Genomic DNA, 27,078 nt, shown 5'->3' on the forward strand with positions numbered 1-27,078 from the left:
TTTTGTTTTGGTTTGGTTTTTGGGCCACACACAGCGGTGCTCAGGGGTTACTCCTGGCTGTGTGCTCAGAAATAGCTCCTGGCAGGCACGGGGAGGGGGGGGGACCATATGGGGCACCGGGATTTGAACCAACCACCTTTGGTCCTGGATCGGCTGCTTGCAAGGCAAACACCGCTGTGCTATCTCTCCGGGCCCTGTTTTTTTTTTTTTTTTTTTTTTGGGGGGGGGTGGTCACACCCGGCTGCACTCAGGGTTACTCCAGGTTCTGTGCTCAGAAATCGCTCCTGGCATGCTCAGGGGACCATATGGGATGCCGGCATTTGAACCACTGACCTTCTGCATGGAAGGTAAACACCTCACCTCTATGCTATCTCTCCGGCCCCATCATCTCTTTCCTGATGACAAGTTTGGCCGGGGGGTGGGGGGGGAGTAGGGATCCCCAAGCCTGAGCAAGATTCAGACAACGAGCTAAGCCACCAGGTGCGGTGCAAAAAAATTCTTCAAAACAAATTGAGGGTTAATTCTGAGAGAGAAAAGAGAGGAGGGCTGGAAGGTCCAGCTCACGACATGAAGCTCACCACAAAGAGTGATGAGTACAGTTAGAGAAATAACTACATGGAGAACTATTCTAACTGTGAATGAATGAGGGAAGTAGAAAGCCTGTCTTGAGTACAGGTGGAGGTGGGGTGGGGAGGAGGGAGATTTGGGACATTGGTGATGGGAATGTTGCACCGATGAAGGGGGGTGTTCTTTCCATGATTGAAACCCAACTACAATCATATTTGTAAACACGGTGTTTAAATAAAGATATTAATGGGAAAAAATTGCTTGCACATAGCAACCCGGGTTGGATCCGGGGCTCCCTAGAAAGTCCCTAGAGCCCTGCTAGGAGCCATTCCTGAGTGAGTGCAGGGTCAGAACTAAGCCCTAAGCATGGCTGGATGTGGCCTAAGACAAAACCAAAAATAAATAAATAAATAAATAAATAAATAAATAAATAAATAAATAAATAAATAAATAAATAAATTGTAGATTTCCCCTCAACGACCAGTCCCACACCCCCAGTCTCCCTTCACGCAGTTTCCCCTTTTTCCCTTGCCTGGCCAATGCAACCCATGAACTTCTGGAGTACCCCCAGACTACTTCCCCACAGCCCGCCAGGCCTTCTTTGGGCCAGCATTGCTGAACTCGCAGTCGCAGCAGCCACTTCCGGCCCTAGAGCTTGGGGCGTGGCTTCTAGTGGGAGTGGGCGTGGCCGCGTCGAGGTGGGCGTGGCCAAACCCGCGGCTCATCTCGGTTCGACGGCGGCCTCGGCGGCGGAAGTGGCGCGTCCGGGGCGTTCCCCTTCCGGTTAGGAAGCGCTGCCGAGGCCGTGGATCCGGACGGGCGTCTGGGCTGGGAAGAGCCGGGGGGCCGCGGCTGACATGGAGCAGGTGCGTTGTGTTCTGGAGAAATCGGGTGGTAGTGCGAGGGGGTTTTGTCTCGTCAGCGGATCCCGCCCCGTCCCGCCTGCACCCGGTGTCCGTCTCGCTGGTGTCCGACCCTCCCCACATCCGCCGCGTCCCGGGTTCCGCCCCCTCCTCTGCACGGACCCGCCCCCATCTGGGCCTTTGCGGGGGGTCCCCAGCGCTGACCCCGCTGCAATCACCGGATGCGGGGGAGCCAAGCGTCGTGGTCGGGTCTTCGCTGCATGCCTTTGGCTGTGAGAGGAAGACCAGGGCTTGAAGGAAGAGCCCAGGCTGGGTGTGGGGAGGGGTGCAGGTCCCTTGACTTCTGCTGTCATCGCTTCCCCTTCACCCCCCCCCCCTTCCTGGGCTAGGACTTCCTAGTGGACCTCAAGAAGGGCTCTTTCAAGTGTCTTTCACCAGTTTTTGCTGGTTTTTATGGAGAGGTCACACTTCCTCCTCCTACCTTGGATCACTCAAGGATCATCACTCTTGGCAAGTGCTCGGGGGGATTATATAGGAGGGGGCCTGGGGATCCAACTTGGATGGCCTCCTCGTGCAAGGCAACTGCCCATTTCTCATGGATTTTCAGAGGGGCTTAGCTTAACATCTGTACTTTACTAATTAGCATGGTTGGCGTAGACCTGTCTGCTCCCCTTTTGGCTTCCTCTGCATCTCTTCTGCGTCTCGCTCCTGTTCTGATGGAAGGACCATGGCAGAGTCCTCTTCTGCCAGCCTCTTGCTCTTTATCCTGAGCCCTATAGTCTTGCTCAACTCCCCGAATGTTGCAGCACCGTCCAAACACTAGAACAGCACCCCAGGGCCCAGGTGAGAGAGGTGAGTGCACTCTCCCCAGAGTGCCAGATTTGATCTTGCACTATCCCGTGGGCAGTTGCATTTCAGCCACCCTGGAGCTCGTCTTTTTCTCCTGTACACTCAGTTCTATCCTCCGGCACCCATCTCTGACAGATCTCTGGGAATTTCACACCCTTCTTTTTTTTCATTTGCTCACTTCTGAGAGGCCACCTATCCAACTCACCTCCTAAACATGCTTCCAACCAGGGCCTGTCTCCCCCCCCCCCCCCAAGCCTCTCTACCCATGTGTTTTTCACTAGGGTGACTCTGGTGACTTTTCAGTAACACAACTATGCGCAGCTGCATGTTTCCACATTAACTCCTGTGATTCCTTTGAAACACCACGTTAGGGCCCTGACATGGCTCAAAGCGGGGAGGCCCAGGCACCATAGGTTCATGCAAGCAATGTTAGTCATGGCCCAAAAGTTAAAACCAAATCACCTCCCCCAACCCCCACACACACTAAACTTCCCCCTCTCACTTTCTTCTGCAGGCCCTGATGGCTTCCCCTTTATGGGAAGAAGTTGAGTCCCTGGTGCAGCTCCCGACAGTTGCTCTGTCACCTGAGCTCTTCCCCCTGTTCCCAAGTGCAATCTGGGGGCCCTGCAGGAGGTGCTTCCCTACCTGGCAGCCTCAGGTCTCCCTGCCCCATACATTAGTCTTTGCTCAGGCAGCACTTCTGCATTCATAGCTTCCAGGCTCACCCTTTGCTCTGCTCCTACAGTGCTCACTTCATGGCAGCATAGAGAACATAGTAGACTCCTGAATCAGACTGCCTTATCTGTTTACATTTGGGAGGGGGGGTCACACCCAGCAGCACTCAGGAGTCATTCCTAGTGTTACTCAGAGGACTGAGGGTGGCTGTGTGAAGTCAAGTGCTCACTCTAACTGGTGTACTTCTTCTGGCCCTTGGCATAATTTCTTAAAGCTGCTAGAGAACGGTTGATGCAACTTCGTATTTTGTCCCAGAGCCTCAAAGCTTAGCTCTGTTTCAAGGTATTTTTTCTCAGTTGAAGATTAAAAGGTAAAAAAAAAAAAATCCTAGCCCTAAGGTTTGTCTATGCAAGAAATGAATTTGGAGTGAGTAAATTTACAGGACAAGCCTTAATTCTAGAGAAGTGTACACAGTGCTCTGGGAAACCACCGGAAACAAAGGTCATGGGTGCTTGACCTATAGCAGGAGGCCATCAGAAGAGAATATGAGGTCACCAAAGAAAAGAGGCAACTGAGCTCAGAGATAAGGGGCTGACATCTCTGGTGGTGCCAGGGATCGAACTCTGGGCCTCATGTGGAAAACAAGGGCTCTACTGTGGAAACCTCTCCTGGTTGTGAGCTCTGTTCTCTGATCTGAACTTAAGGGGAATGAGAGGAGGATAGGGCAGAACTGGAGATGGGACCAGTGTCTGGACTTCCTGTCTTTGCTAGCCATGACAGACTGTTCCTTTGGGTCAGGGGCAGGCCAGGGTTGTTCCCTGAGTAGGGGTTAGGCCTGTTGCCTGCTATTTAGGAGCATCCTTGGGTTAGACTCAGTGAGCACTGTCTGTATTTAGGCAAAGGCTGTTTTGTTTTTCTGTCCCTTTGACAAACTCTAATTCTTTTTGTTTGCTTGGGGGCCACACCCAGCAGTGCTCAGGCGTTACTTCCGGCTCTGCACTCAGGAATCACTCCTGGCAGGCTAAGGATAGGAATGCCAAGGATTGAACCCTGGCCAGCTGTGTGCAGGCAAACACCCTAGTCACTGTGCTATTATTGTTCTGGCCTGAGAGTCTCTGATTCTTTTATTCTTTTCTTTGAGAACATTTTTTTCCCTTTTATTTAAACACTGTGATTCTAAAGTTGTTCATGGTTGAGTTTCAGTCTTACAATATACATCACCCTTCATTGATGAATATTTCCCATCACCAATGTCTCTAGTTTTTCTCTCCCCCCCCCCCCCCCCCCCCGCCTCTTTAGACAGTATGGTTTGCACTGTTGTTAATGGATGGATACCTTGGATATCATGTTATCTTCATCTACCACCCAGTTCTTATCCCAACTATTATTGTCATAGTGGTCCCTTCTCTGCCCTAACTGCATTGCTTCACTATTTGCAACCACTCATTTTTGTTGTTGTTGTTGTTGTTGTTGTTTTTGGGACACACCCTTCAGTCCTCAAGGGGTTACTCCTGGCTCTGTGCTCAGAAATTGCTCCTGGCAGGCACAGGGGACCTTATGGGATGCCAGGATTCGAACCATTGTCTGTCTTGGATCTGCTGTGTACAAGGCAAACACCCTACTACTGTGCAATCTCTCCAGCCCCTACAGCCACTCATTCTTAACTGCTCAGGTGTTCCTTCCCCCTGTGGCTTTCCTGACCTTATTCATTGCTGTTGGGCCAATGCTCCCTGCTCCAGAACAAGTATTCCTGTGGCCCTTTCTGAGAACACTCATCCTAGTGGGCACCCATCTGGGATCCATCTGGGATCCTGTCAATTTACTTCTACCACCACAGAGCCCCTGGAGGTTTGGCCAGGGGCAGTAAGACCAAAATCCTATTATATATTCTTTTTCTCTTAGTGCTAGGGATTGAACTGAGTGCTTCACACATCCAAGGTCTACTCTATCTGTTTTTTTTCAACTTAGGTTTTGTTTTTATTTTTGAGCAATAACTGTTAGTGCTCAGGGGTTATTCTTGGGTCAGGGATCACTCTTGGCAGACTTGGGGGACCATATGTGGTGCTGGGATTGAACCTCGATTGGCTGCGTGCAAGGCAAGTGCCCTCCCCACTGAACTATTGCTCCAGTGCCTCTATCTGCCTGTTTCACAACTCATTTTTTTCCTGTTGAGTGGTGACTATTGGCTCCATTTACAGATGAGGAAGCCAGACTCAGGAGGTAAAATCAAGGTCACTCAACAGGATCAAAAACTAGCTCCTGGATCTGGGAGATGCTCAGTGGGTTGGATGAAGCACAGGCTTTGCATGTGGGAGCCCCAGATTCCATCTCTGGTATTATATGATACCCCACACCTCACCCCTGCCCAGCACTGCTGCATGTGGGCTCCTTCCCCACCAAAGAGCTTCCTCCTGTGCTTTAGCGGCTCTTAGAAACTGTCTCAGGGCCTGCCACTTGGTGAAACAGGCCACATGCTCAGCTGTGAGCCTCTTCTGCTATCCTTGACTTTGGCCAGGGCTGGGAGTCATGTGCCCTGAGCCTCTGTCCCACCAGTGGCAGAGAGGAGAGGATCACCCTCTGTCTCTTTGGGGAGAGGATCTTAGAACCTGACCTCCTTGACTCACTGACTGAAAGTTGATGGGTGGCTGGAAGTTCTGGAGTCACAGGGTGGAAGCCGGAGAGAGACCTTGGAGGTAAGGCGTTTGCCTTTCATGCAGAAGGTCATCGGTCCGAATCCTGGTGTCCCATATGGTCCCCCGTGCCTGCCAGGAGCAATTTCTGAGCATGGAGCCAGGAATAACCCCTGAGCACTGCCGGGTGTGACCCAAAAACCACAAAAAAAAAAAAAAAAAATGGAGTCACAGGGTGGGAGGCCTGGTGTGTGCGGCGCCACATATGGTCTCACAAGTTCGCCAGGAGCACTGAGCAGATCCCACTTGGGGAATTTTCCAGTAGCACTTACAAAACCGGAAGGGAGCTGCAATGATGACTGTTTTGATTTGACACTTCCCTGTCCACTCCCCCATGACAAAAAGAAAAGAGGCCCAGCTACAGTTCTGGGATCTTATGTCAACTGCTGCCACAAATTCTTCCTTGTATGTCTGTACTGTCTGTCTGTCTGTCTATCTAACTTTCTATCTTTCTTTCTCCTCTCTCTTCCCTCTCCTAGGGATCAAATCTGGGGACACACACACACACACACCTGGACACACACACACATGTTCTATCGCCAAATTTCCATCTCAGCCCCTGACACTCTCTCCTTAAACTTCTTCCCCAGGGACCTTCCCAAACCCTTTTGGTCCAATAAGCCATCTATGTGGTCTGTGGGAACCTGACACAGTTGCTGCGGGCCACAGTGCAGATGCGCCTCCACTTGGCCTCGGTGGTTTCTGGCTCCATTGGACCCCAGGTTCCCAGTTGTGGGATTAACCGCTGTGCAGGCAAAGCACTGGATCAGGATTATTTCTAGTTCTTTCTCTTGCTCTATGAAGTGGGTGTTATTCTGGCCCCATTTCAGAGAGAATTGGGATGTGGTCAAGGGCATAGAACTTAATAAAAATGACTTCTGAGGAATGGGACCACCTGGGTTCAATTCCTGGCATCCCATATGGCCCCTCCAGCCCACCAAACAGAACAAGATTTTCAGGGATTGAAGAGGAGAATCCAAGCAAAGCCCACAGGGAGACAGGTTTGACTGGGTGAGTGGTCCCGGGCTGGGTTGGACGTCACACTCAAGGTCCAATACTGCACCTCAGGCTCAACCTTATCCCCTGTTCATGGCTGAGCATTAGGACCCACAGACACAGACTTGCCAGCCATTGTTGTGATCACTCACTGGGACCTGACCACTGGGCCTCAGGGAGAAGACTCGGGGGAGACTGAAGTCTAGCAGGGCAAGAGGAGGAGGAAGAGCCGGGCTCAGGTCTGTGTTCTAATCCTGGGGGTGGCTGGAACTGCTCTCTGAGGAAGGGAGTTTCCCCATCAGATTGAGGCTCTGGGAATGGGATAACCCCTTAAAAGGGGATTATTTTTAGAAAAGGAGGGCTGGGGGGATTTGCTTAAGCATTTCCTCCTTAACACTTGCCATCTAAGGAGTTTAGTGAACCCAAATTTTTCTGACTGAAACTGGGACTCCAGAAGAGGGTGGGTGCTCAGGAATGCAGGTCCCTCCCCCAGAAGACACAGGGTGCCTGGAGAGGTGGGAGGGGGACTCCTTAGAGAAGTGGATTCTCATACAACAGGTCTTCAGTATTTTCTGGGAGTCTGAGTGGTTTTGGGGGTAGGGTTGGGGATGAGGTGAGCACAGGGAGGCCCCGGGGTCCTGAGGAGCCTATATATATATATATATATTTTATATATATATATATTTTATATATATATTTTATATATATATATATATATATATATTTTTTTTTTTTTTTGTGGGAGCCTATTCAATGGAGGAGCAGGCCTGGGTGGACATCCTGTGAGAGCAGGAGGCCCAGATAAGGCACCATGGCCGCCTGGCCTCTCCCATAGCACCAGGGAGACAGTAAGTCAATTAAATAACTAAATAAACACAAAGCAGGGTAGGGAGATGGAGGGAGTGATGGGCATTTGGGGGCTGGAGAGATAGCATGGAGGTAGGGAGTTTTCCTTGCATGCAGAAGGATGGTGGTTTGAATCTCAGCATCCCTTACGATCCTCCGAGCCTGCCAGGAGCAATTTCTGAGCGTAGAGTTATGAGTAACCTCTGAGCGTTGCCGGGTGTGACCCAAAAACCTAAAAAACAAAACAATAACAACAACACAACAAAAATGGGGCATTTTCTTAGAGGTCAGAGCGGAGTGGGGTTTGGGTCAGGGGCTCAGACAGTGAGGATGGTGGGTATATCAGCCCTGGGGTGTATCCAGGGAGCAGAGGGGCAGTGTGGCTGTAGCAGAGTTTGAGAAGAGGCTGAGGAAGAGAAGGGGCTTGGCCAGGGTGAAGACTGGTCTTTTTTTTTTTTTTTTTGGTTTTTGGGCCACACCTGGCATTGCTCAGGGGTTACTCCTGGCTGTTTGCTCAGAAATAGCTCCTGGCAGGCACGAGGGACCAAATGGGACACCGAGATTCGAACCAACCACCTTTGGTCCTGGATCGGCTGCTTGCAAGGCAAACGCTGCTGTGCTATCTCTCCGGGCCCTGAAGACTGGTCTTTTTTTTTTTGGGGGGGGGGGCCCCACACCCGGCAGTGCTCAGGGGTCACTCCTGGCTGTCTGCTCAGAAATAGTTCCTGGCAGGCACGGGGGACCATATGGGACACCGGGATTCGAACCAACCACCTTAGGTCCTGGATTGGCTGCTTGGAAGGCAAACACTGCTGTGCTGTCTCTCCGGGCCCTGAAGACTGGTCTTAATGGAGTGAGCTGGAAAGCCATTGGAGGCTCAGGCCCTAGGGAGGTGTGGGGCCTCTGGCCACCGGAAGGTGCCAGGAGATCTGGTGAACGGCACCGGCCACGCCCACTTCTCCTTCTCTGCCTCACCCTGCTGTGTCTTGGTGAGCCTGGCATTGATGGCCCAATCAATGGGATTGTCCTGGCCCAAATAACCTCCCAGAGGCACTTCAGAGCTGCGTTCCTCAGGCAGGAGGAGGGATGTTACAGCAGCCAGCCTGGCATTTGGTCAGGCATAGTCCGTCCCTAGAATGCCTGTCAGAAGTTCAGCTACTGCTCCCATTTTGCAGAGGACAAAACCGAGGCCAAGTGACTAGTAAAGTGTTACTTTGAGGATGAAACCTTTTCCCAATGCCACTGACTTGGTGGTGCCAAGCACTGTTGTCGGCACTTGGCATGCTTCACTGCCCCCCTCGATGCCCCTTGATGCCCAGCCAGTGTTTGGTCTGAGCTCTTTGATTTTCTGAGGCAGCTCCAAGCTGCATGACAAAGGAAGGGCGCTGTTCTTGTCAGTTGTCATTTTGGGGGTCAGTTGTCTCTGCAATGTGGGTGGGGGAACTGGGACATGACTGAGGTAGTGGGATGGAGGCCTGTGGGAGTTGTGGCTTCAGGGAGCTGGACCTGGCTGATTAAGCCGGCCTTTTCCACATAGATGAGAGCCTGTGATTAAGGGCTGAGCACTGGTTCTGGATCAGTGGCTGGTGAAGTGGGGCACTGAGACCCGGACCTTTCTGGCTGCCCCGCCCTGCACTCTGGGCCAGTCCCCGCCCCATGATCACACACTCAGCTGCACTGTTCCCCCTCACCTGACTTGCCTCACCTGCTCCTTATTCCACCTGAGGCTTGGCTCTGCACCTGCTAGATTCCCTCCGACACTTAGGTCATTGTGCCTGGGAGCACACTGTGTGGCTTTGTCACTGTGGTCCTGAACAGCCATGTCATAGAAGGGCCGGGGAAACACTCAGCACGCTGAGCCAGGACTTGGTGTCAGGAGGCCCGAATTTAACTGCCATGACCTCTCAGGATGATCCTAAGAATCAAGCTAGGAACAGCCCTTAAGCACTATTAGGAGTGGCTCCCCCAAACCAAACGTACCCCCCCAAAAAAAAAAAACCCAGAGATTTTTTAAAAGAAAGCCAAAATGTTGGGCTGGAAATATAGATAATACAGCAATTGCATACAGCCAATCTGGGTTTGACCCCTGGTGCCACACAGGGTCCCCTGAGCCCTGCCAGGAGTGATCCCTGAACACAAAGCCAGGAGTAAACCCTGAGCACTATTGGATGTGTCCCAAAAGACACAAGATGGAAACAAAGAAACAGAACAATGACATAAAGTCTTCTGTTATAGCTACCAAGCAGACCTCAATGCTAGTGTTTGGGCAGGAATGGGGGCTGCCATCTTTTTTTTTTTTTTTTGGGGGGGCCACACCCGGCGGTGCTCAGGGGTTACTCCTGGCTGTCTGCTCAGAAATAGCTCCTGGCAGGCACGGGGGACCATATGGGACACCGGGATTCGAACCAACCACCTTTGGTCCTGGATCGGCTGCTTGCAAGGCAAACGCCGCTGTGCTATCTCTCCGGGCCCGGCTGCCATCTTTGTCTCCTGCACTGAAGGAGAAGTCATATTCAGAACTCTGCCCTACTCAGATCTCTGGGGACCCCTTTCCTCTTGCCCCAAGGACCTGTGTATTCCCTTGTTGACACTCCACACCTGCCCCCCCACTTCTGTCTCTGCCCTCAATGGTATCTCTGAGCTCTGCGGATGCCCATGCCCATGCCCATGTGCTCTTCCTTTAACACCTTCAAAGGGCTGGGGGCACTGATGCCGGTAGGCAGGGGCTTAGTAGGGGCTACTATGCCCTGTGCCTGCAGCCTGCATTCCCCCTGCCCCTACCAAGAGAGTGGGCATGGTGGGTGGGTCAAGCTGCGAGCAGTGGCGCCCTCACACCCTGGGCGTGGCCTACCAGTGTTCGGGAAAGCTGACCTGGGGGGGTGTTGTGCCACCACCAGGCTGCTCCCAGCTTTCCGCCTCTTTATGCAGGTTTCCAGGAGGCTGTTGCTTCTATTCTTGTCCTCACAGAGAGGCTTTTGATGAAAGCCTGACCTTCACAGCACCCCAAGTCAGGCGTGGTGAGGACTCTCCCCAAATTAACAGACAGGGGCACCCAGACTGGGGCTCAGGCCACGTGTCTTGGCAGCACTGTCTGCTTTCCAAAAGTACTGAGAGCTGCTTTTGTGTGAAGCTGCTGGGCCCCTGCCTCCGAGCCCCCACCCTGTGCTGGGCTTCCGAATCCCAGCATCCTGCTGCAGCTCCCCGGGCTCCTCAGCACCTCTGCTCTCTCAGCCCCCGTCTGTGTCTCTCACCTCCCAGGGATGTCTGGGCGTGAGTGTCGCCTGCACCACCTCAGCACGGGCGGTCACACCCCTGCTGTTGTCCCACCCCTGGCCCCAGAAGCAGGACAGACAGCACAGAGGCAGGCTGCAGGGGGTTCTCAGTCACTCACCCCCCACCCCCCACTGGCAGACAGGAGGGGGGAGGGAGAGACTAGGTGCAGAGGGCAAGAGGCCCCAGTGCAGATGTGTGGAGGGGGCTGTGAGACACAGGAAGCCCAGGAGGGGACATGGAATGCAGGGGGACATGGGAGGGGATATGCAGTATAGGGGAACATGAGAGGTAATTTGGGGTACAGGGGGACACGTGAGGGGATAAGGGGTGTAGAATTTTGTAGAATTTCTTAGTGTAGTTTTCCACAGGCAAGTTACTGCAGTAATCTACAGGGTTGCTAGGCTTCGGCAGGTTTCTGCAATAAGCTGCAAGTTGCCTGCTGCTTGGCTGCAAGGCCACAAGGAAAGGTACAAGGCTGCCAGGGCCACATGCTGCAAGGCTCACGGGGATCCATTTGGCCTGGCTGTGGGGTGGGTCTCATGCCCACCCAGGGACACCAGTGCCAATTTGTAGCAACTGGGACTGAGAGAGAGAGGGAGAGAAACCAAGTACCTTTCTTTTTTATTCTTCCTGGAGCCTGAGACCTGCCGCTGCCACCCAGGGGTTTCAAAGAGAGGGAGATAAAGAGAGGTTCATCAGCCAGAGGTGGGGAAGGGTGGTAGATTCAATATAGAAAGAGAGGGATAGATACAAAGCAGGCAGCATCTCACCAATGCTTTATCTCCAGCCCCCCATGGACCGCCAGGTGCTGCTCTGGTCACTATCCTGTGGTCCCTCCAAAGGTCCAGGTTTTCCCTTTTATATTAACATGAAAGGTATATCCATGTTCAGCGAGGTTATCCAAGGAGTATATCCAAGTCTAGCTGCCATACATCAATAGAATGGGGTACAGGGGACACAGTAGGGGATATGAGGAACAGGAGGACATGGGAGGGGTACTAGGCGTTATAAGCACCAGACCTGCTGGTGGACAGCCTGGGACCTTCCACCTTACTCTCCTTCCATAACTGGGCCCTGCTCTCATAACCTGCTAAATGAGTTTGTCACAGGTATCCCGAGAGTTGTGACTGGGGGTAGCCTTGGACCCTGCTCCCATTTAGGCATCAGCTCCTGTCCATGGGGTCTGCAGAGGCAGAGTGGCCAAATTGGCTTGTTCAGGACCTATTGTGGGCCTGGGTTAGGTCATCCAGAGCAGATATGCAGAGATTTGGAGGGATGGCAAGTCAGCTGGGGACTAGATCCAGTTTTCCCAGGACCACGGATGAACATCTGGAGCCCCTATCCTATCTCCCAAATCTGGGTCAATCTGGGACCTTTGGGTAGTGCCCAGAAACTCCACACTAAAGCCTGTCCCCACTCCCTTCCCTTCCAGGGTACTGCCAGCTTAAAGGCTCTCAGGGTTGGAGGGGTTGTCTCTAAGGTTCAGGAGAATGTCAGCCAACCCAGGATCTGGCATGTCTTAGTGGATAAGGAACTTCAGTTGCTGCTCTCAGAACAACTGGGCTGCAGGGACCCTGCGGCAACCCCTGGCCTGCCTGTGTGAACAAGGCTCTGAGTGCGGCCCCAACCTGTGCTGTCATGACCCTCGGCTGCCTGGCTGGCCTCTGCTGTGGAGCCGGGAACTGGGCACCCATATAGATAGTACACATAGGTGGCAGGCCTGTGTGGGCGCCAGAGTAGCCAAACAATGACTGGAGAGTTCCTGGAAATCAGGCTCCACCATTGAATGACCCCTGACAGGGCTGGGGGCTGGGAAAGAACCTGGGAGAGGCCTTTTGAGGGGGAGGGCTGGGGGGAGGACTTGCAAGTGAGGTTGTGGGGGGTCACATTTTGGGGGATTGAAGGAAAGTGGGAGTGGAAATGTGTGAGGAACTGTGATCCTGGGTGGCGGGTCAGGGGAGCAGGGACTGGCCTGGGTTTGGGGGGGGGGACCTCTGGTGGGAGTGAGGAGGTGGGGTGGTTGGGATGAGAGGGAAGGGACCTACTTGTCCTCCCTTTGTGGCTGCTGGAAAGCCCCTCCCAGTTGCCATTGGGTCATGGCCTGGGAGGGAATGAGGCTTTGTGCTGGGAAAACAAAGAACAGAGCTTGGGGCCCTGGGTGTGTATGGTTGGGGGGGGTGGGCTGTGGACTGGACCAGAGGCTGCTGACAGCTCAGAGCTGAACCACAAGGCTAGGCAGGGCAGGACAAGCCTCAGGGAGAGGCCTCAGGCCTTCTCAAGGAAGTAGAGAGATTTTCTGGGCAGAGAAGATTGGTGTGTGGGGGCACTGGGAAACCACTAAAGCCTGGGGTTGGGGGTCAGGACAGCTGTAGCTTCCCCTGATCAGCACCCATCACCCACAGCCCTGCCGCTGAGCCCCAGCGTGCCCGCCCAGAGAGGCCGTCCAGGATGAGCAAGCTGCCTGGGGAGCTGGCCCGAGACCTGGAGCGCAGCCTGCCCGCAGTGGCCTCCCTGGGCTCATCGCTGTCCCACAGCCAGAGCTTGTCTTCGCACTTCCTGCCGCCACCGGAGAAGCGCAGCGCCATCTCCGATGTCCGCCGCACATTCTGCCTCTTTGTCACCTTCGACCTGCTCTTCATCTCCCTGCTCTGGATCATTGAGCTGAACGTGAGTGGGGCCAGAGGGCATGGGGTCATCCGGGCTTCAGTTCTCCCGCCTGCCTGTGGGGCTGTTTGCTTATCCAGAAAAAGGAACTGGAGGAGTGCCATCTTATCCAGAGTCCTGTGTGCAGATTTGAACCTGGACTGCATCTGCTAGGCTCAGGCTCCCTGTCTCTGTGCCATACTGCCCCCTAGTGGAAACTCAAGCTGCAGACTTGCTACAGTTTGTTTTGTTTTGTTTTGTTTTAGCATTCCTGGCTGTGCTCAGTGCGCCCTATCTACCGCACTATCACTCTGATCCTGTCTGGTTAACTTTTAGCTCTATTGCCTTTGGGGGGCAGGTGTCTCTTTGGCCAGCAGGGGGTTGAACACCCACTCGGGCTGGGAGACCAGTGTGTGTGGTAGCCAGAGACAGGATGATGAGGCCAGACTCGGCTGTCCTGAGTGAGTGACCAGGGCCTCGATGCAGGGTCCAGATAGGGAAAGGTGGCAGCTCAGGGTGGCGGGGGGCTTTGGGGGCAGCACAAGAGAAGTGCTCGGGCTGGGGTAGGGGGACTCAGGGATTCTACATTCATGGGACTTGAAGAGATTTGTTGCTGCTTGTGTGGTTTTTGTGGGGCCGTGATGGAAGCCAGGGCCACCCAGATCTCTATCGTCTCAGTCCTCAGTGAGGCCATGGGATAGTCACATGGCAGCCCTGCAAGGACCTCATGTCAGTGAATGACTCTTCTGGCTGCTGGATCCATCCTAGATGACCATCACCTGAGCTGGAGTGGCCAGGGACAGGGCTTGGGATGGGGTGCATGCTCGGCCTGCACAAAGTGCCGTGTTCTACCCCCAGAACCACATAACCCCCAATGCCCACCTAAGTTAGCCTTAGTGGCATCTGAACCGCACAACTGAATGTTGCCATGAATAGCCTTTGGGCTCCTGAGCTCTGCCGGTGAAGGTCTCTCAAGAACCCCGAAAGGTAGATGAGCAGGAAATCATCTACCACACATTCAATTGCTCGCTTCATTCTGAGATTGACGCACAGGGGACAGCCTTAACATCTGTTTCTCTGTTTGGATTTTCGTTTTGGGGGCCACATCCAGCAGTGCTCAGGACTTACTCCTGGTTCTGCGCTCAGGAATCACTCCTGGCAGTGCTCAGGGAACTATATGGGATGCCAGGAACTGAACGTTGGTCAACTGCATGCAAGGCAAGCACCCTACCTGCTGTACTATCTCTGCGGTCCTTGGTTTGGTTTTTGGTTCTGAGGTCACACCTGGCCTGTTACCCCGGGGTCACTGCCACCTGCATCATGCAGGTACCTGGCATTGAACCTAGGCACCTTGCACGTGGAACCTGTGCTCAGTCCACTGGGCCGCTCACCCACTCCCAGAATCTAATCAGTACCTTTCCCCTCAATATCCCGCCTTCTGCCAGAGATCGTGAGGATCCTTTTCCTAGGGGTTCCCTGCTGTCCTCCCTTCTGCCACTTCTTTCCTTCCTAAGAGTCAAGCTGCTGCTCAAGGGTCCCAAGGTCAGGGTCTTGGACCCAGTACAGTGTTAGATAGCAGGAGCAAGGCCGCTTCTGTATAGTCACGTGCCCGCTCGGGGCACCGGCTGACCTCTCCGGCAGCGTGATGGATTCTGCCCATTAGACACAAACCGAATCTAGCCAGTTGCCACCTGAGGCCCCGTCTGACTCCATTGCCAGGAAGATGGAGCACCTCGTGGAGGGAGGGAGAGGAGTGATGGCGAGGAAGCTGTCTGCCCCCCCTCCAACCTGCCTGCCCATCTGCACAGCTCAGTTCTCCTACCCTGGCCCCTTGTCCATGTCCAGGTGGGGCCCTGTTGGCTTCCCTGGAGCCTCAGGACACTTTCTTGGGTGCAACTACTTTGTTAGACTTTGCACATCACTCCTTCTCCCCAACTTAGGGGGTGAGGGGCAGCCCTGGCACGTGGTTCTGCCTCTCAGCTGCTCTCTGCTCTTCTTGCAGACCAATGCTGGCATCCGAAAGAGCCTGGAGCAGGAAATCGTCCATTACGAGTTCAAAACCTCCTTCTTTGACATCTTTGTGAGTGGGGCTGGGCCGCAGCCACGTGAAATGGAGGGGACAGGGACTGACTCTGCTTTCTGCCACACATGACCCGACTGTCTTCTAGGGAGACCCAAGTCTGAAATGGGGCGGCAGTGTCCTGTGCTAAGGCAGCCATCCGCCTGAGAGTGGGATGGGTGTCTCGCCTACTTTGGGGTTGGGGGCAATGGCTGTGGTGCCCCTTCACAGGTCCTGGCCTTCTTCCGCTTCTCGGGACTACTCCTAGGTTATGCAGTGCTGAGGCTCCGCCACTGGTGGGTGATCGCGGTAGGTGCCTCTCCCAGCAGCTGGTGGGCCTGGTGGGGACTCTGGGGTGCCGAGGAGGACTCCCCACCCCAGCCATCTTTCCTCTGCGCCTTCTCTCCCGGCAGATCACCACACTGGTGTCTAGCGCCTTCCTCATTGTCAAGGTCATCCTCTCAGAGGTCAGTGGCTTCACGGCTGAGGGATGGGCCTCTCTTTGGAAGGGTTTTCTGGGCTTGCTGTTAGGGCCAGGCTGAGAGAAAACACTGTCCTCTGATGTTTCCATGGACTCCCCACTTTCTTCCCTGCTAGCCCCGCCTTATTTTCCCCTGCTGCAGAGCCAGATCTCTTCCCTCTTGGCCCATAACACGCAGGCCCTGGGCAGTGCAGCTGGGACTCAGAGTGGGTGGGCACTAGCATATGGGAGCTGGGCTTGGGGGAGCCCCTGCCATGGTGCTCAGCTCCCCTCTCCTCCACAGCTGCTCAGTAAAGGCGCATTTGGATACCTGCTCCCCATCGTCTCCTTTGTTCTGGCCTGGCTGGAGACCTGGTTCCTTGACTTCAAAGTCCTACCCCAAGAGGCTGAGGAAGAGCGTTGTAAGTGGAGGGACGGGGGCTCAAGATGGGGTAAGTAGCTTCTGGAGCCCCTGAGGGTGGCACAGACACACCCCAACTGTGCTTCCTCCCAAGGGTATCTCGCTGCCCAGGCGGCTGTGGCCAGTGGACCCCTCCTCTTCTCTGGGGCACTCTCTGAGGGCCAGTTCTATTCACCCCCAGAGTCCTTTGCAGGTGAGAACTGATGGGACCAGAGCTCCCTTCTGGGGGTGGCAGCCTGAGGGGCGGACAGGCCCGGCCTATTCTCTCTCTTCCTCCTCTTCCTCCCTGGGGAGTGCCAGCAGCCCCATCCCACAAGCCCTCACCCCCACATCCCGGCACCACCCCACACTCCCCACCCCTTCCCATTGTCATCGCTTGTTTCCTGCAGGATCTGATGATGACTCAGATGAAGATGCTGTGGGGAAGAAGAATTTCTCTGCTCAGGTACTTCCCTCTACCACCTCCCTTACCCCCAGGTGGACCCTTGGGAGAAGCACCAGCCCTGGATTCACCAGAACGGCAGAAGAGGGCCCTCTAGCATCCTTGGGCAGGGGCTGGTTAGTGTCCATCTGGGTCCCAGTCCCCCAAGGCCAGCCTGTGTCTGCCTCATGCTAGGGATAGTGCTGGTTGGGTTCCAGCACTCCATAACCCTCCCCAGGGAGACCAGGCCCCAGGGACAGGGCTGCAGCCCTCCATCTTCCTACCCGCAGGAGCGAGAGTACATTCGCCAGGGGAAGGAGGCCATGGCTGTGGTGGACCAGATCTTGGCCCAGGAGGAGAACTGGAAGTTTGAGAAGAACAATGTAAGATGGGTGGAATGTGGAGGTGGGGTGGAAGGGATGAGGGACAGGACACGAACACCTTGTATGAACCAGGCCCTGGGTCCCAGCTCTTGCATGTACCTGTGTGTACGTACATATATGTGCATACAGCAACACCTTTACACATAGTGTTTATGCACTTGAAGAAGCATTTCTCCCACTTCAGCTCCACCAGTTGTAGTCTTGGTCCCTCTTAAGAATTAAGGACAAGGGGCCAGAGAGATAGCATGGAGGTGGGGTGTTTGCCTTGCATGCAGAAGGATGGTGGTTTGAATCCTGGCATCCCACATGGTCCCCCGAGCCCGCCAAGAGCAATTTCTGAGCATAGAGCCAGAAGTAGCCCTGAGCGCTGCCAGGTGTGACCCAAAAACAAGACATAAAAACAAAGAATTATGGACAAGGGTTTCACTGAAGGAATGAGGGGCCCTCTTCCTGATCCAGCATAAGGATGGGGGGTCCTCAGGTTCCCCAACACAGGTTTTTCCCTGCTGCTTGCCTCGCCCTGCTGTGTCCTGCCCCAAGCTTTAAAAGGGAAGCAGTTTCTGCCCTGGGTTTGGTGTTTTTGTTTCCTGATCAAAACAACGTTATCAGGAGAGATTACAGAGATGGGTGCCAGGGCAGCCTGCCCATTCTCTCCTCGGCTTGGGACACGCTTCTCCGTGCCCACAGCTGTGGCCAGGCACTTCCCTCTGTGCTGGCCGTCTGTCAGAACTGCCGGGCTGCTCCTCAAATATCCCCATGCTCCTGGATCTGTCCCCTGAGCCGCTCAGTCCTGGCCTGTCTGTCACCCCTTCTTGCACAGCCAGCTCATCTCCCCCCTCCTGTCCCTGTCACAGGAATATGGGGACACTGTGTCCACCATCGAGGTTCCCTTTCATGGAAAGACATTTATTCTGAAGGTGAGTGAGGGCAGCGCTTGGCTTGGAGCTGCCGGAGGTGCCCGGGCCCCTCTGGCAGGTTTCTTGGGTACTTCCAGGGAAGTTTCTTGGGGTGCCCTCTGGTTTGTTGCCCCCTTCCCCAGCCCTGCCTCTGCCTGCCCCAGACCTTCCTGCCGTGCCCTGCGGAGCTAGTCTACCAGGAGGTGATCCTGCAGCCTGAGAGGATGGTGCTCTGGAACAAGACAGTGACTGCCTGCCAGGTGAGGACAGGCGGATCCCAGGGCGGCTCAGGGCACCGCCCCCGGCATGACCCCTCAGCTGATGCTGTTCATCTTGGGAGTGATTTTGGCACCGGGACCTGGGCAGAGAGGGTGCTGGGGCCTGTGTCTGGGCTGTCCTGGCTGGGCCTTCCCTCACACTCTCCCAATGGTCATAGATCCTGCAGCGAGTGGAAGACAACACGCTCATCTCCTATGACGTGTCTGCAGGTGCTGCGGGTGGAGTGGTCTCCCCCAGGTGAGCACCCCGTGGGCCCTACACTCGAGGGTAGGATGCCTGCCCTGACATCTCAGCCCAGTACCTACTCATCTGACCCTGTGTCCTCCACAGGGACTTCGTGAATGTCCGTCGCATCGAGCGGCGCCGAGACCGATACCTGTCATCAGGCATTGCCACCACCCACAGCACCAAACCTCCAACACACAAATACGTCAGGTGCGCCCGGCCCAGGGTCCCCACCGTGTCCCCTCCCTGGCGTGGTGTGCAGTTCCCAGCCCCGCACCCTTCTCTCCCCATCCTGATGTTCAGTCTCCCCAAGGAAAGGGAGGGAGATCCCTGCTGCCTGCTCTCCAGTATGGGGCTGCCGGCTGCCTCTTCAAAGACCCCCACAGAGACCTTCTTCTGCCTGCTTCCTCCAGATTCAGCACCCCCATTCTGCTGGGTGGAGGGCAGGGTCTGTTCCATACTCCTCTCCTAGGAGTGAGTGCCAGGGTGCTTCTGCAGTGCCCACAGCTCATACCCTGCAGAGTAGATCTCGCCCTGTGGGGTTGGAGAAGTGGGGTGTCCTTGTGCCCAAGGTGTCAAACAGTAGGAGGTTGTAGGAGAGTGTTTCTTTCCAGTGTTTCTTTCCTCTGGGACACTCAGTGTGGGCCCTGCCTGCTGTGTCCTGTCTCAGACCTAGACAGTCCAATGTGAGGGTAATTCTAGGTTTGATGTGGCTGCTAGCCCTACCCCCCAATGCTCTCTTTCCTTAGGGGAGAGAATGGTCCTGGAGGCTTCATCGTGCTCAAGTCTGCCAGCAATCCCCGGGTCTGCACCTTCATCTGGATCCTGAACACAGACCTCAAGGTGGGGAGTGGTGGCTGCAGGTCACCCGAGCCCTTGCCCCTTCCTTCTGTTTTCCCCACCCAGAGTAGCTGCATCATCCAGACTACTCCGTCTCCCATCTTCCTCCCTTTTTTTTTTTTTTTTTTGTTCTGGATTTTGGGGCTACTCCTAGTGGTGCTCAGGGGTCCACCTGATGCCGATGCTGGGGTCAGACCCAGGCCACCCACATGCAGAGCTGGTGCTCAAGCGCTTTGAGTCAGCTCCGGCCCGCCCAGCTCCTACCTCTGACTCGGAGGCCCCGAGAGGGGTGGCGGCTGCTGCCCCAGGTCTGTTTGCATGGCTGGTGCCCAGCCCTGGGTGCAGCGTGTTCTTCCTGTGGGGGTGGCAGCAGGCTGTGGCTGTGTTCCAGAGCTGCACCTGTGCTCTGGCCCCGAGCAGTCTCCACTGGTGGCCTAGCCTCCTGGAGTTTCTTTCTCCCTTAGGGCCGCTTGCCCCGGTACCTTATCCACCAGAGCCTCGCAGCCACCATGTTCGAATTCACCTTTCACCTGCGGCAGCGCATCAGTGAGCTGGGAGCCCGGGCCTGAACTGCACCCCTTGTCACCCTGCGGGCCAGGGTCCAGTCGCCACAGTGTCAAGCCAGAGCAGAGCCAGCTGGGTTTCCACTGCCCACCACAGAGGACCTGGCCAGACTCACAGCAGAGGAAGATGCCTCTTGTGCTGCTCCAGTTTGCTGAGCTTACCTAGCAGCCTGTGTGCCCTGGGGCTTGGCCGGAGCAGTCTCTGTCCTGTCCTGCCTCAGTGCTCACCTCCCTGAGACTTGCTGCCCCTGGCTCATAAGGCATCTGGAACTGTTATGGGGAGGACAGAGCCTCGGGCAGGCTTGCTGGTTGATGGTGAGGGCGCCGGAGTCGTTTCATTCACCTGCTCTTATAACTTTTTTTTAGATGTCAGGGGTCCAGGACCTTTACCCACACACCCCTGCTGGGGATCGCCAGTGGGACAGGGTGCTGGCGAGGAACTCTGCTGCTCCCTACCTCCGGGGCCTCTGTGGGACCTTTGTAATTTGAGCCAATTAAAAACATGAACTCACAAAAAAGCTGTTCCACCTGTCTTGCCTCCTGTGGGGGAAGAAAGGCACCCCCCCCATGCAGTGAGATTTGAGGGGCCTTCAGCACCCTCTTCTGCCCCTCCCAAGCCAAGGAACCAGTTTGATGCTATGTGAGTCTCTTCAACAGTATTGGGGGAGTCTGTGTGGGTCTCCTGAGAGGCCTAGAAGAGTCTTTGGGTTTTCTTGAGAGCCTGGGGTTCCCGGCAACACTAAGCCTGGCCTAGTAGGGTTCCACGTTTTGTTCTTGGGCCCAGAAGTACCACCAGGACCACTCGACAGAACTGGTCATCAGACCTAAGTGCAGGCCAGATGTGCTCTAGCTTCTGGACTATATCCAGGATAGCCCTATCCTTTTGGGCTGATCCGGTTTTGTAGCGGACTGGTTAGTCTCCAGTGGGTGTGGTCAGATCAGGGACTCCAGCTGGGATGGGGAGGGTGGGGAGACCCAATTGCACCCAGAACAGGCCAAGCCCTTGACATAGTGCCAAACCTCAGGGGCTCAGACCCAGGATAGGATTTGCCTCATACCCTGCCCAGTGCACTTAGGGCACCCCAGAAATGGCAGAGGTCTGGCTGGGTGTGGAATCCTGGGCAGACCCACATTTCTGAACCCCCTTTTATTGTCCCCTGAGCCATTCTGGTCATACTCTGGGCCAGGAGAAGAGAGCCAAAGAGGAGCCTGCCTACCTCTGCTCAGTGGCCTGCTGCTGGTTGGCTTAGGGCAGGACTACATTTGACTCCCTCGGAGCCCCATTTCCCTTTTTGTCCCAACTCCCCAGGGTACTGGAGAGAAATTGTCTCTCTCACATCTTACTCTCCTCTGATGAGCCAACAGAAGACGTTTCTGAGGGTAAAGAGAACCAAAGTGGCTGGCCTGGGTGGGGAGTGTCCTAACCTGGAGTCAACTTCCCCTCACACTTTGGTGGGGTTCGGAGCTTCTGGAGCAGATGTGCTTACCCTGTCCCTTGTGTGCAGAGGGCCTGCCAGGGGGTACCCTTGAGCCATAGAACAGAGGAGAGCAGTTGGGGCAGCCTTGGAGGCCCAGGGTTACCCCGAAGCTCCTGCTGTTTACGGAAAAGCTGCTGTCCTGCCCTTGCTGGAGAAGGGGTGGGGCAGAGAGCCAGGGCCAGTGTGCACGAGGCTGGACATGTGTTTGGTATTAGGCAGGGCCTGAGGCATGCCAAGCATCCAGAGGTGAGATGGTGTGCTTGTAAGGACCCCTGCCCCCTTAGGGCCTGTCTGGATTACTCTGGAAGCTGACCTGTGACCTGGACACAACTGGAACTCAAGGACCACTTCCCCCGTCCCCGGCCCTGTCCCCCATCATAGTCCAGCTCTGCTTATAGCCTCTGACGCCAGAGAGGATGAAAATAGACCATGGAGGCGGGGGTGGGGGCGCTATTTAAAGGGCTTGGTGGAGCCAAGGGGAGTGAGAGAGACCATGGCCACCTCAGAGCTGAGCTGCCAGGTGTCCGAGGAGAACCGGGAGCGCAGGGAGGCCTTCTGGGCCGAGTGGAAGGACCTGACGCTCTCCACGCGGCCCGAGGAGGGGTGAGTCCTCGAGATGCAGGGTTGAGGGGGCAGATGCTGAATGGGGAACCCAGGCCCCGGGGGTTCAGTTCTGGTTTCTCCTCCCCAGCTGTTCCCTGCACGAGGAGGATGCCCTGCACCGTGAGACCTACCACCAGCAGGGGCAGTGCCAGGCGCTGGTGCAGCGCTCGCCCTGGCTGGTGATGCGGATGGGCTTCCTGGGTCGCGGGCTGCAGGAGTACCTGGTGCCCTACCATCGGGTGCTGCCGCTGCCCATCTTCACCCCCACCAAAGTGGGTGCCACCAAGGAGGAACACGAGGACACCCCTATCCAGCTGCGGGAGATGATGGCGCTGGAGACAGCCCTGGGCGGCCAGAGTGCCCAGCGCCAGGACGTGGCCGAGATCACCAAGCAGCTGCCCCCCATGGTGTCTATAAGCAAGCCAGGGGCCCTCCGCCGTTCCCTTTCCCGCTCCATGTCCCAGGAAGCCCAGAGGGGCTGAGAACCCTGGGACTCGACTGTCCCACGCCCAGCCTGTACCCAGCCCATCCTGGCTAGAACCACAGCGGGGAGCTCTGGCCGTGGGTGCTTTGTAGTTTGTCCAGAGTTGGGGGCTAGGGAAGAAGGAAGTCAGAGGCTGGGATGCCGGTTCCTCTGAGTGCCCAAAGGGAAGGGGTGGAGAGCTGGGGCCAGCACAGCTGAGGCGCCCTGGCCCCAGAAGAAGTTGCAGACTGTAACTGGGGGGAAGGAGACACAAGGGCCTTGAGAAGGTGACCCTGATTTTAACTTCGAAGAGGGATGGGGGAACTGTAGAATGTGTGGGGAAGATGTGTGGAAAGAACCGAAGAGAGACTGGAGGGAGGGGGATGTGGAGAGGGCAGAGGCGGGTGAGGCTTCGGACACCCCCTGTTAGCACTGCAATAAAGTCTTGTTCCAGCTTCATCGCCTTCCTGTGGTGATGGGGGGCAGCCTGCTGTGTTCCCCCAGGCTCCCTTCTGGGAATGGGTCCTGAATCTGGGCTAAATACGCCAGAGAAACGTAGTTACTCCCCCACGCAGTGAAGGTGACAGTTCAGTGTCCCTTCTGTGCCCTGAGTACTACGCAGACCTACGCTGTTTCCAGTCCCCTGGCACGGGGCAGTGCCTGGCAGGCCAGGTGGCAGCAGAGTTTGTTTTACTCTCTTGGGGACAGTAGAGGGGCTGGCACCAGAGCTACTCCAGCTGCCTCGGGTGTGTAGAGAACTAGTGACACCCCCAGACTGACCTCCCTAATCTTCTGAACCCCACGGAATCAGTCCTGGGCCAGCAATCCTGGGAGGGGTCAGGTTCCTGTCTGACCCCAGCAGCTGTTGTGGTGACTCATATCCCAACCTGGCCTTGGCCAGAGGAGACACTTTCCTCTCAGGAGGGACTGGGGGAGGGGACCTCGAGAAGACAGAGGGGCGCAGGGGCTGACCCGGAGGGGACCTTTCTGGGAAGATAATGCACATAGCCCTGCAAAATGCAAAATGCATTTCTGTTTGGAGGTGAGATGAAACTCTGCTACTGAACAGGGACAGCCAGTACCAATAGAGGGGGGCTCCCAGAATGGCGGTGGGGTGGAGAATCCCTCTCTCCCAGGCCCAGAACGCACACCTCCATGAAGTGCAGCCCCCGGAACACATCCCAAGCCTTCCCAGCTCACAATGTTCCAGCAGAACCGCACCCTCACCTACCCTGAGGCCCATCCTGAGCCTCCCACGTACCCAAACACCCAAATGTACCCTGGCAGCCCCAGGGGAGACCTGCCCCTCCTGCCCACTAAGTGCATTAGTGCCCCTCGCTCTCCTATCGCTGCCATCGGACAGGAGGGGCCAGAGGGGCCGGAGGCCTGTTCTGGGGCCCCGGGCGATGGTGGCCTGGCCAGAACGCACTGTCCTTTCTGGAGCCTGGGTGGGGGTAGGAAGCATGAAAGACTGGGCGGGCGGAGCGGGGTGCAGAAGGGGGCCAGGGTGTCCTTATTGGTAAGACGCTTGGATGTTGGAAAAGGTGTCCCAGGAGAGGAGGAGCGCGTTGGGGTGCAGGGAGGGGCTTGAGGAAGGGGGCTTGGGAGAAAACTAAAGAGTGGGGTGCCCGGTAGGGGATATGGACCAGTGACTGAGGCGTTTCTGGGGGGGGGGGGCTGCAGGCCCTGGACGTGTGCAGGTGAGGCGGAGGGGTGATGCGGGCGGGAGCAGATGGCCAGGAGGCGGCCCCCACGCCCACCAGCCAGTCTGCGGCCCCGACACTAAAGGAGATGGATGGGGTCACGGGAGACAGGGTGTGCGGGGGCCGTAGGCGCTCATCCATCGCTCAGTGGCCGCCCTCGCGCGGAGGGGTCGGGGCGGGGGTCCAGCCTCAGATAAAGGGGCCGCGGCGCGAGAAGCAACGGCAGCAGCGGCAGCAGCAGCAGCAGCAGCAGCATGAGCAGCGCGGTGGAGTCGGAGCCCGAGCCGAGAGACTCTGCGGGCGCGGCGGCCCCCGACGCAGACCCCGGCCGGGCGGCCGTGGCCTTGGCCTACCAGCGCTTCGAGCCTCGCGCCTACCTGCGCAACAACCACGCGCCCCCTCGCGGGGATCTGAGCAACCCCGACGGCGTCGGGCCCTGGAAGCTGCGCTGCTTGGCACAGACCTTCGCCACTGGTGAGCAGAGCGCAGGGCGGGAGCTGGGGCACCGCAGCGGGGCAGGGGCGCAGAGAGGGAGGTAGCTGGAGGTGTTGGGTTGGTTCTCTGTGGGGAGGGCACCGTGCAATGCCAGGGCTGGAAGTGGGGGCTCCAAAGCTCTGTGCCACAGAGGCCAAGCTCTTTAAGGATGGAGGCAGAGGGGCCGGAGAGATGGCATGGAGGTAGCGCGTTTGCCTTGCATGCAGAAGGACGGTGGTTCGAATCCTGGCGTCCCATGCGGTCCCCTGAGCCTGCCAGGAGCGATATTTGAGCGTAGAGCTAGGAGTAACCCCTGAGCACTGCAGGGTGGAACCCCCCGAGAGAGAGAGAGAGAGAGAGAGAGAGAGAGAGAGAGAGAGAGAGAGAGAGAGAGAGAGAGAGAGAGAGAGAGAGAGAGAGAGAGAGAGAGATGAAGGCAGAAGTTGGCAGGGAGGTCACCGACACCCCTCCAGAGAGAGAGAGAGAGAGAGAGAGAGAGAGAGAGAGAGAGAGAGAGAGAGAGAGAGAGATGAAGGCAGAAGTTGGCAGGGAAGTCACCGAGAGAGCAGAACTGTCAGGCCCCCGGGGTTCTCCACTCCCAGAGGTCCAACTCCAGAGCTTCTCATGCTTATTCCCACGGGGAACCCCAGGAGAGGCCAGAGCCGGCCAGCTCGGGAAGGGAGAGCTCCAGGAGGCTGGTGCTCTCTGGCCAGGCCTGGCCTGGCAGTGGGACCCCATCCCCTTGCTCTGCGCCCCCAGGTGAGGTGTCAGGCCGCACTCTCATCGACATCGGCTCCGGCCCCACCGTCTACCAGCTGCTCAGCGCCTGTGCCCACTTTGAGGACATCACCATGACGGACTTCCTGGAGGTGAACCGCCGGGAGCTGGGCCTCTGGCTGCGGGAGGAGCCGGGCGCCTTCGACTGGAGCCCCTACAGCCGGCATGTCTGCCTCATCGAGGACAAGGGGTAAGCACGCAGGGGGGTGATGGCTAGGGACCACGGAGGACTTCGGGCACCCTTCTGAGCTCGGCCTACCTTCTGCCCACAGCGAGTCCTGGCAAGAGAAGGAGCGGCAGCTCCGAGCCCGAGTCAGGCGGGTCCTGCCCATCGATGTGCACCAGCCGCAGCCTCTGGGCGCTGGGGACCGGGCGCCCCTGCCAGCCGATGCCCTGGTCTCCACCTTCTGCCTGGAGGCTGTGAGTCCAGACCTTGCCAGCTTCCAGCGGGCCCTGGACCACATCACCACGCTGCTGAAGCCCGGGGGGCACCTTCTCCTCATCGGGGGCCTGGAGGAGTCGTGGTACCTCGCAGGGGAGGCCAGGCTGGCGGTGGTGCCCGTGGGCGAAGAGGAGGTACGGGCGGCGTTGGGGCGCAGCGGCTATGCGGTGCGGGACCTGCGCACCTACGTCATGCCCGCCCACCTCCGCACAGGTGTAGACGACGTCAAGGGCATCTTCTTCGCCTGGGCCCAGAAGGGGGTGTGAGCACGCAGCCCCCAACTCCCTGTCACACCTAATAAAGAAATGAGGCTCTCTGTAGCTGTGTGCAGCTTGTCTGGGACTCCCAGGGTGTGGGAGTCACCTGCCCTTCCCTTTTCCCAGAAGCTTTTAATGGGGGTCGACCTCGGTGCTCTTTGTTCTTCCCCAGCTAAGGTGGGTCAAGGTCCAAGCTCAGGCAGCGGAAGTGGTGCCACGGTCCTCTCGGCCCTTACTGCAGCAGCTACCCACTATCTTGCTTGCCAGCAGAGCTTAGAAAGGTTAACAAAGGAGTCAGAATGATAGTACAATGGTAGGACATTTGCCTTGCATGCTGCCAACCCAGATGGACCTGGGTTCGACCCCCAGCATTCTATATGGTCGTGTACACACACACACACACACACACACACACACACACACACACAAACAAGCCTATCACCTCATTCCTGGTAGAAGGGAGAGAAGGGGAGAAGGGAGTAACTGGGACGTTTCAAGAGGACAGAGCTGCACTCCTGCCTCAGCCCCCCAACCCCTGGCAGTTTAGACTTGGGTACACAGGCTCAGTTGTATTCATATCTGCTGCCCCTAGCCAGCTCGATCTCTTCCTCTAACACCCGCTTCCACACAAGAACTGAGCAAAGGGAGGTTGAGAATAGTTTATTTAGAAGGTCCCTGGCTATCCACACCCTAAAAAGTTCTCAGTATCAAAAGAAATAAAGAAACCAACCAAATCCCTGAGGGCGAAGTCCCAGCAATGCCCCCCACCCCAGCTCAGCAGCCAGGAGCAGATTCTGGGTTTCCAGTGCTCTCCTGAGGGTGCAGGAATGTGTTCAGGGGTCACCTTCACCAGGGCAGGAGGTGTGGGCCCCACCTGCCTCTGAGGAGGTCAGAAAGACGACCCAGTTATAAGCTCCCCCACCAAGCAGGCC

The 27,078-nt window shown here is 56.3% G+C and overlaps 3 protein-coding genes across 3 annotated transcripts; all 3 read left to right on the top strand.

Annotated features, from left to right (window-relative positions):
- The first annotated feature begins 1,360 nt into the window (after window positions 1–1,360).
- On the top strand, window positions 1,361–20,467 carry STARD3 (StAR related lipid transfer domain containing 3). Its single transcript, XM_049779896.1, has 15 exons — window positions 1,361–1,433; window positions 13,162–13,426; window positions 15,405–15,482; window positions 15,693–15,770; window positions 15,875–15,928; window positions 16,226–16,343; window positions 16,437–16,535; window positions 16,732–16,787; window positions 17,054–17,146; window positions 18,001–18,063; window positions 18,207–18,302; window positions 18,479–18,558; window positions 18,652–18,756; window positions 19,296–19,389; window positions 19,851–20,467. The coding sequence occupies exons 2-15, from the start codon at window positions 13,208–13,210 to the stop codon at window positions 19,953–19,955; spliced, it is 1,338 nt and encodes a 445-aa protein (XP_049635853.1). The 5' UTR covers window positions 1,361–1,433; window positions 13,162–13,207; the 3' UTR covers window positions 19,956–20,467.
- A 1,438-nt stretch (window positions 20,468–21,905) lies between these two features.
- TCAP (titin-cap) lies at window positions 21,906–22,607 on the top strand. Its single transcript, XM_049781406.1, has 2 exons — window positions 21,906–22,030; window positions 22,119–22,607. Exons 1-2 carry the CDS (start codon window positions 21,921–21,923, stop codon window positions 22,510–22,512), a joined length of 504 nt encoding a protein of 167 aa, XP_049637363.1. The 5' UTR covers window positions 21,906–21,920; the 3' UTR covers window positions 22,513–22,607.
- A 1,602-nt stretch (window positions 22,608–24,209) lies between these two features.
- On the top strand, window positions 24,210–26,207 carry PNMT (phenylethanolamine N-methyltransferase). The gene is made up of 4 exons (XM_049766830.1): window positions 24,210–24,310; window positions 24,414–24,670; window positions 25,430–25,637; window positions 25,720–26,207. The coding sequence occupies exons 1-4, from the start codon at window positions 24,210–24,212 to the stop codon at window positions 26,153–26,155; spliced, it is 1,002 nt and encodes a 333-aa protein (XP_049622787.1). The 3' UTR covers window positions 26,156–26,207.
- The last annotated feature ends 871 nt before the right edge of the window (window positions 26,208–27,078 follow it).

Source organism: Suncus etruscus, chromosome 1, assembly GCF_024139225.1.
Source record: "Suncus etruscus isolate mSunEtr1 chromosome 1, mSunEtr1.pri.cur, whole genome shotgun sequence".
NCBI classification, from domain to species: Eukaryota; Metazoa; Chordata; class Mammalia; order Eulipotyphla; family Soricidae; genus Suncus; species Suncus etruscus.

Coding starts and splice junctions, on each gene's coding strand:
- TCAP (XM_049781406.1), top strand. CDS start 21,921: ATGGCCACCTCAGAGCTGAGCTGCCAGGTGTCCGAGGAGAACCGGGAG. Junction 22,031..22,118: donor TCCACGCGGCCCGAGGAGGG/GTGAGTCCTCGA, acceptor TCTCCTCCCCAG/CTGTTCCCTGCACGAGGAGG.
- STARD3 (XM_049779896.1), top strand. CDS start 13,208: ATGAGCAAGCTGCCTGGGGAGCTGGCCCGAGACCTGGAGCGCAGCCTG. Junction 15,771..15,874: donor GCCACTGGTGGGTGATCGCG/GTAGGTGCCTCT, acceptor CTCTCCCGGCAG/ATCACCACACTGGTGTCTAG. Junction 15,929..16,225: donor TCAAGGTCATCCTCTCAGAG/GTCAGTGGCTTC, acceptor TCTCCTCCACAG/CTGCTCAGTAAAGGCGCATT.
- PNMT (XM_049766830.1), top strand. CDS start 24,210: ATGCGGGCGGGAGCAGATGGCCAGGAGGCGGCCCCCACGCCCACCAGC. Junction 24,311..24,413: donor GGGGTCACGGGAGACAGGGT/GTGCGGGGGCCG, acceptor CGGCGCGAGAAG/CAACGGCAGCAGCGGCAGCA. Junction 25,638..25,719: donor TGCCTCATCGAGGACAAGGG/GTAAGCACGCAG, acceptor TTCTGCCCACAG/CGAGTCCTGGCAAGAGAAGG.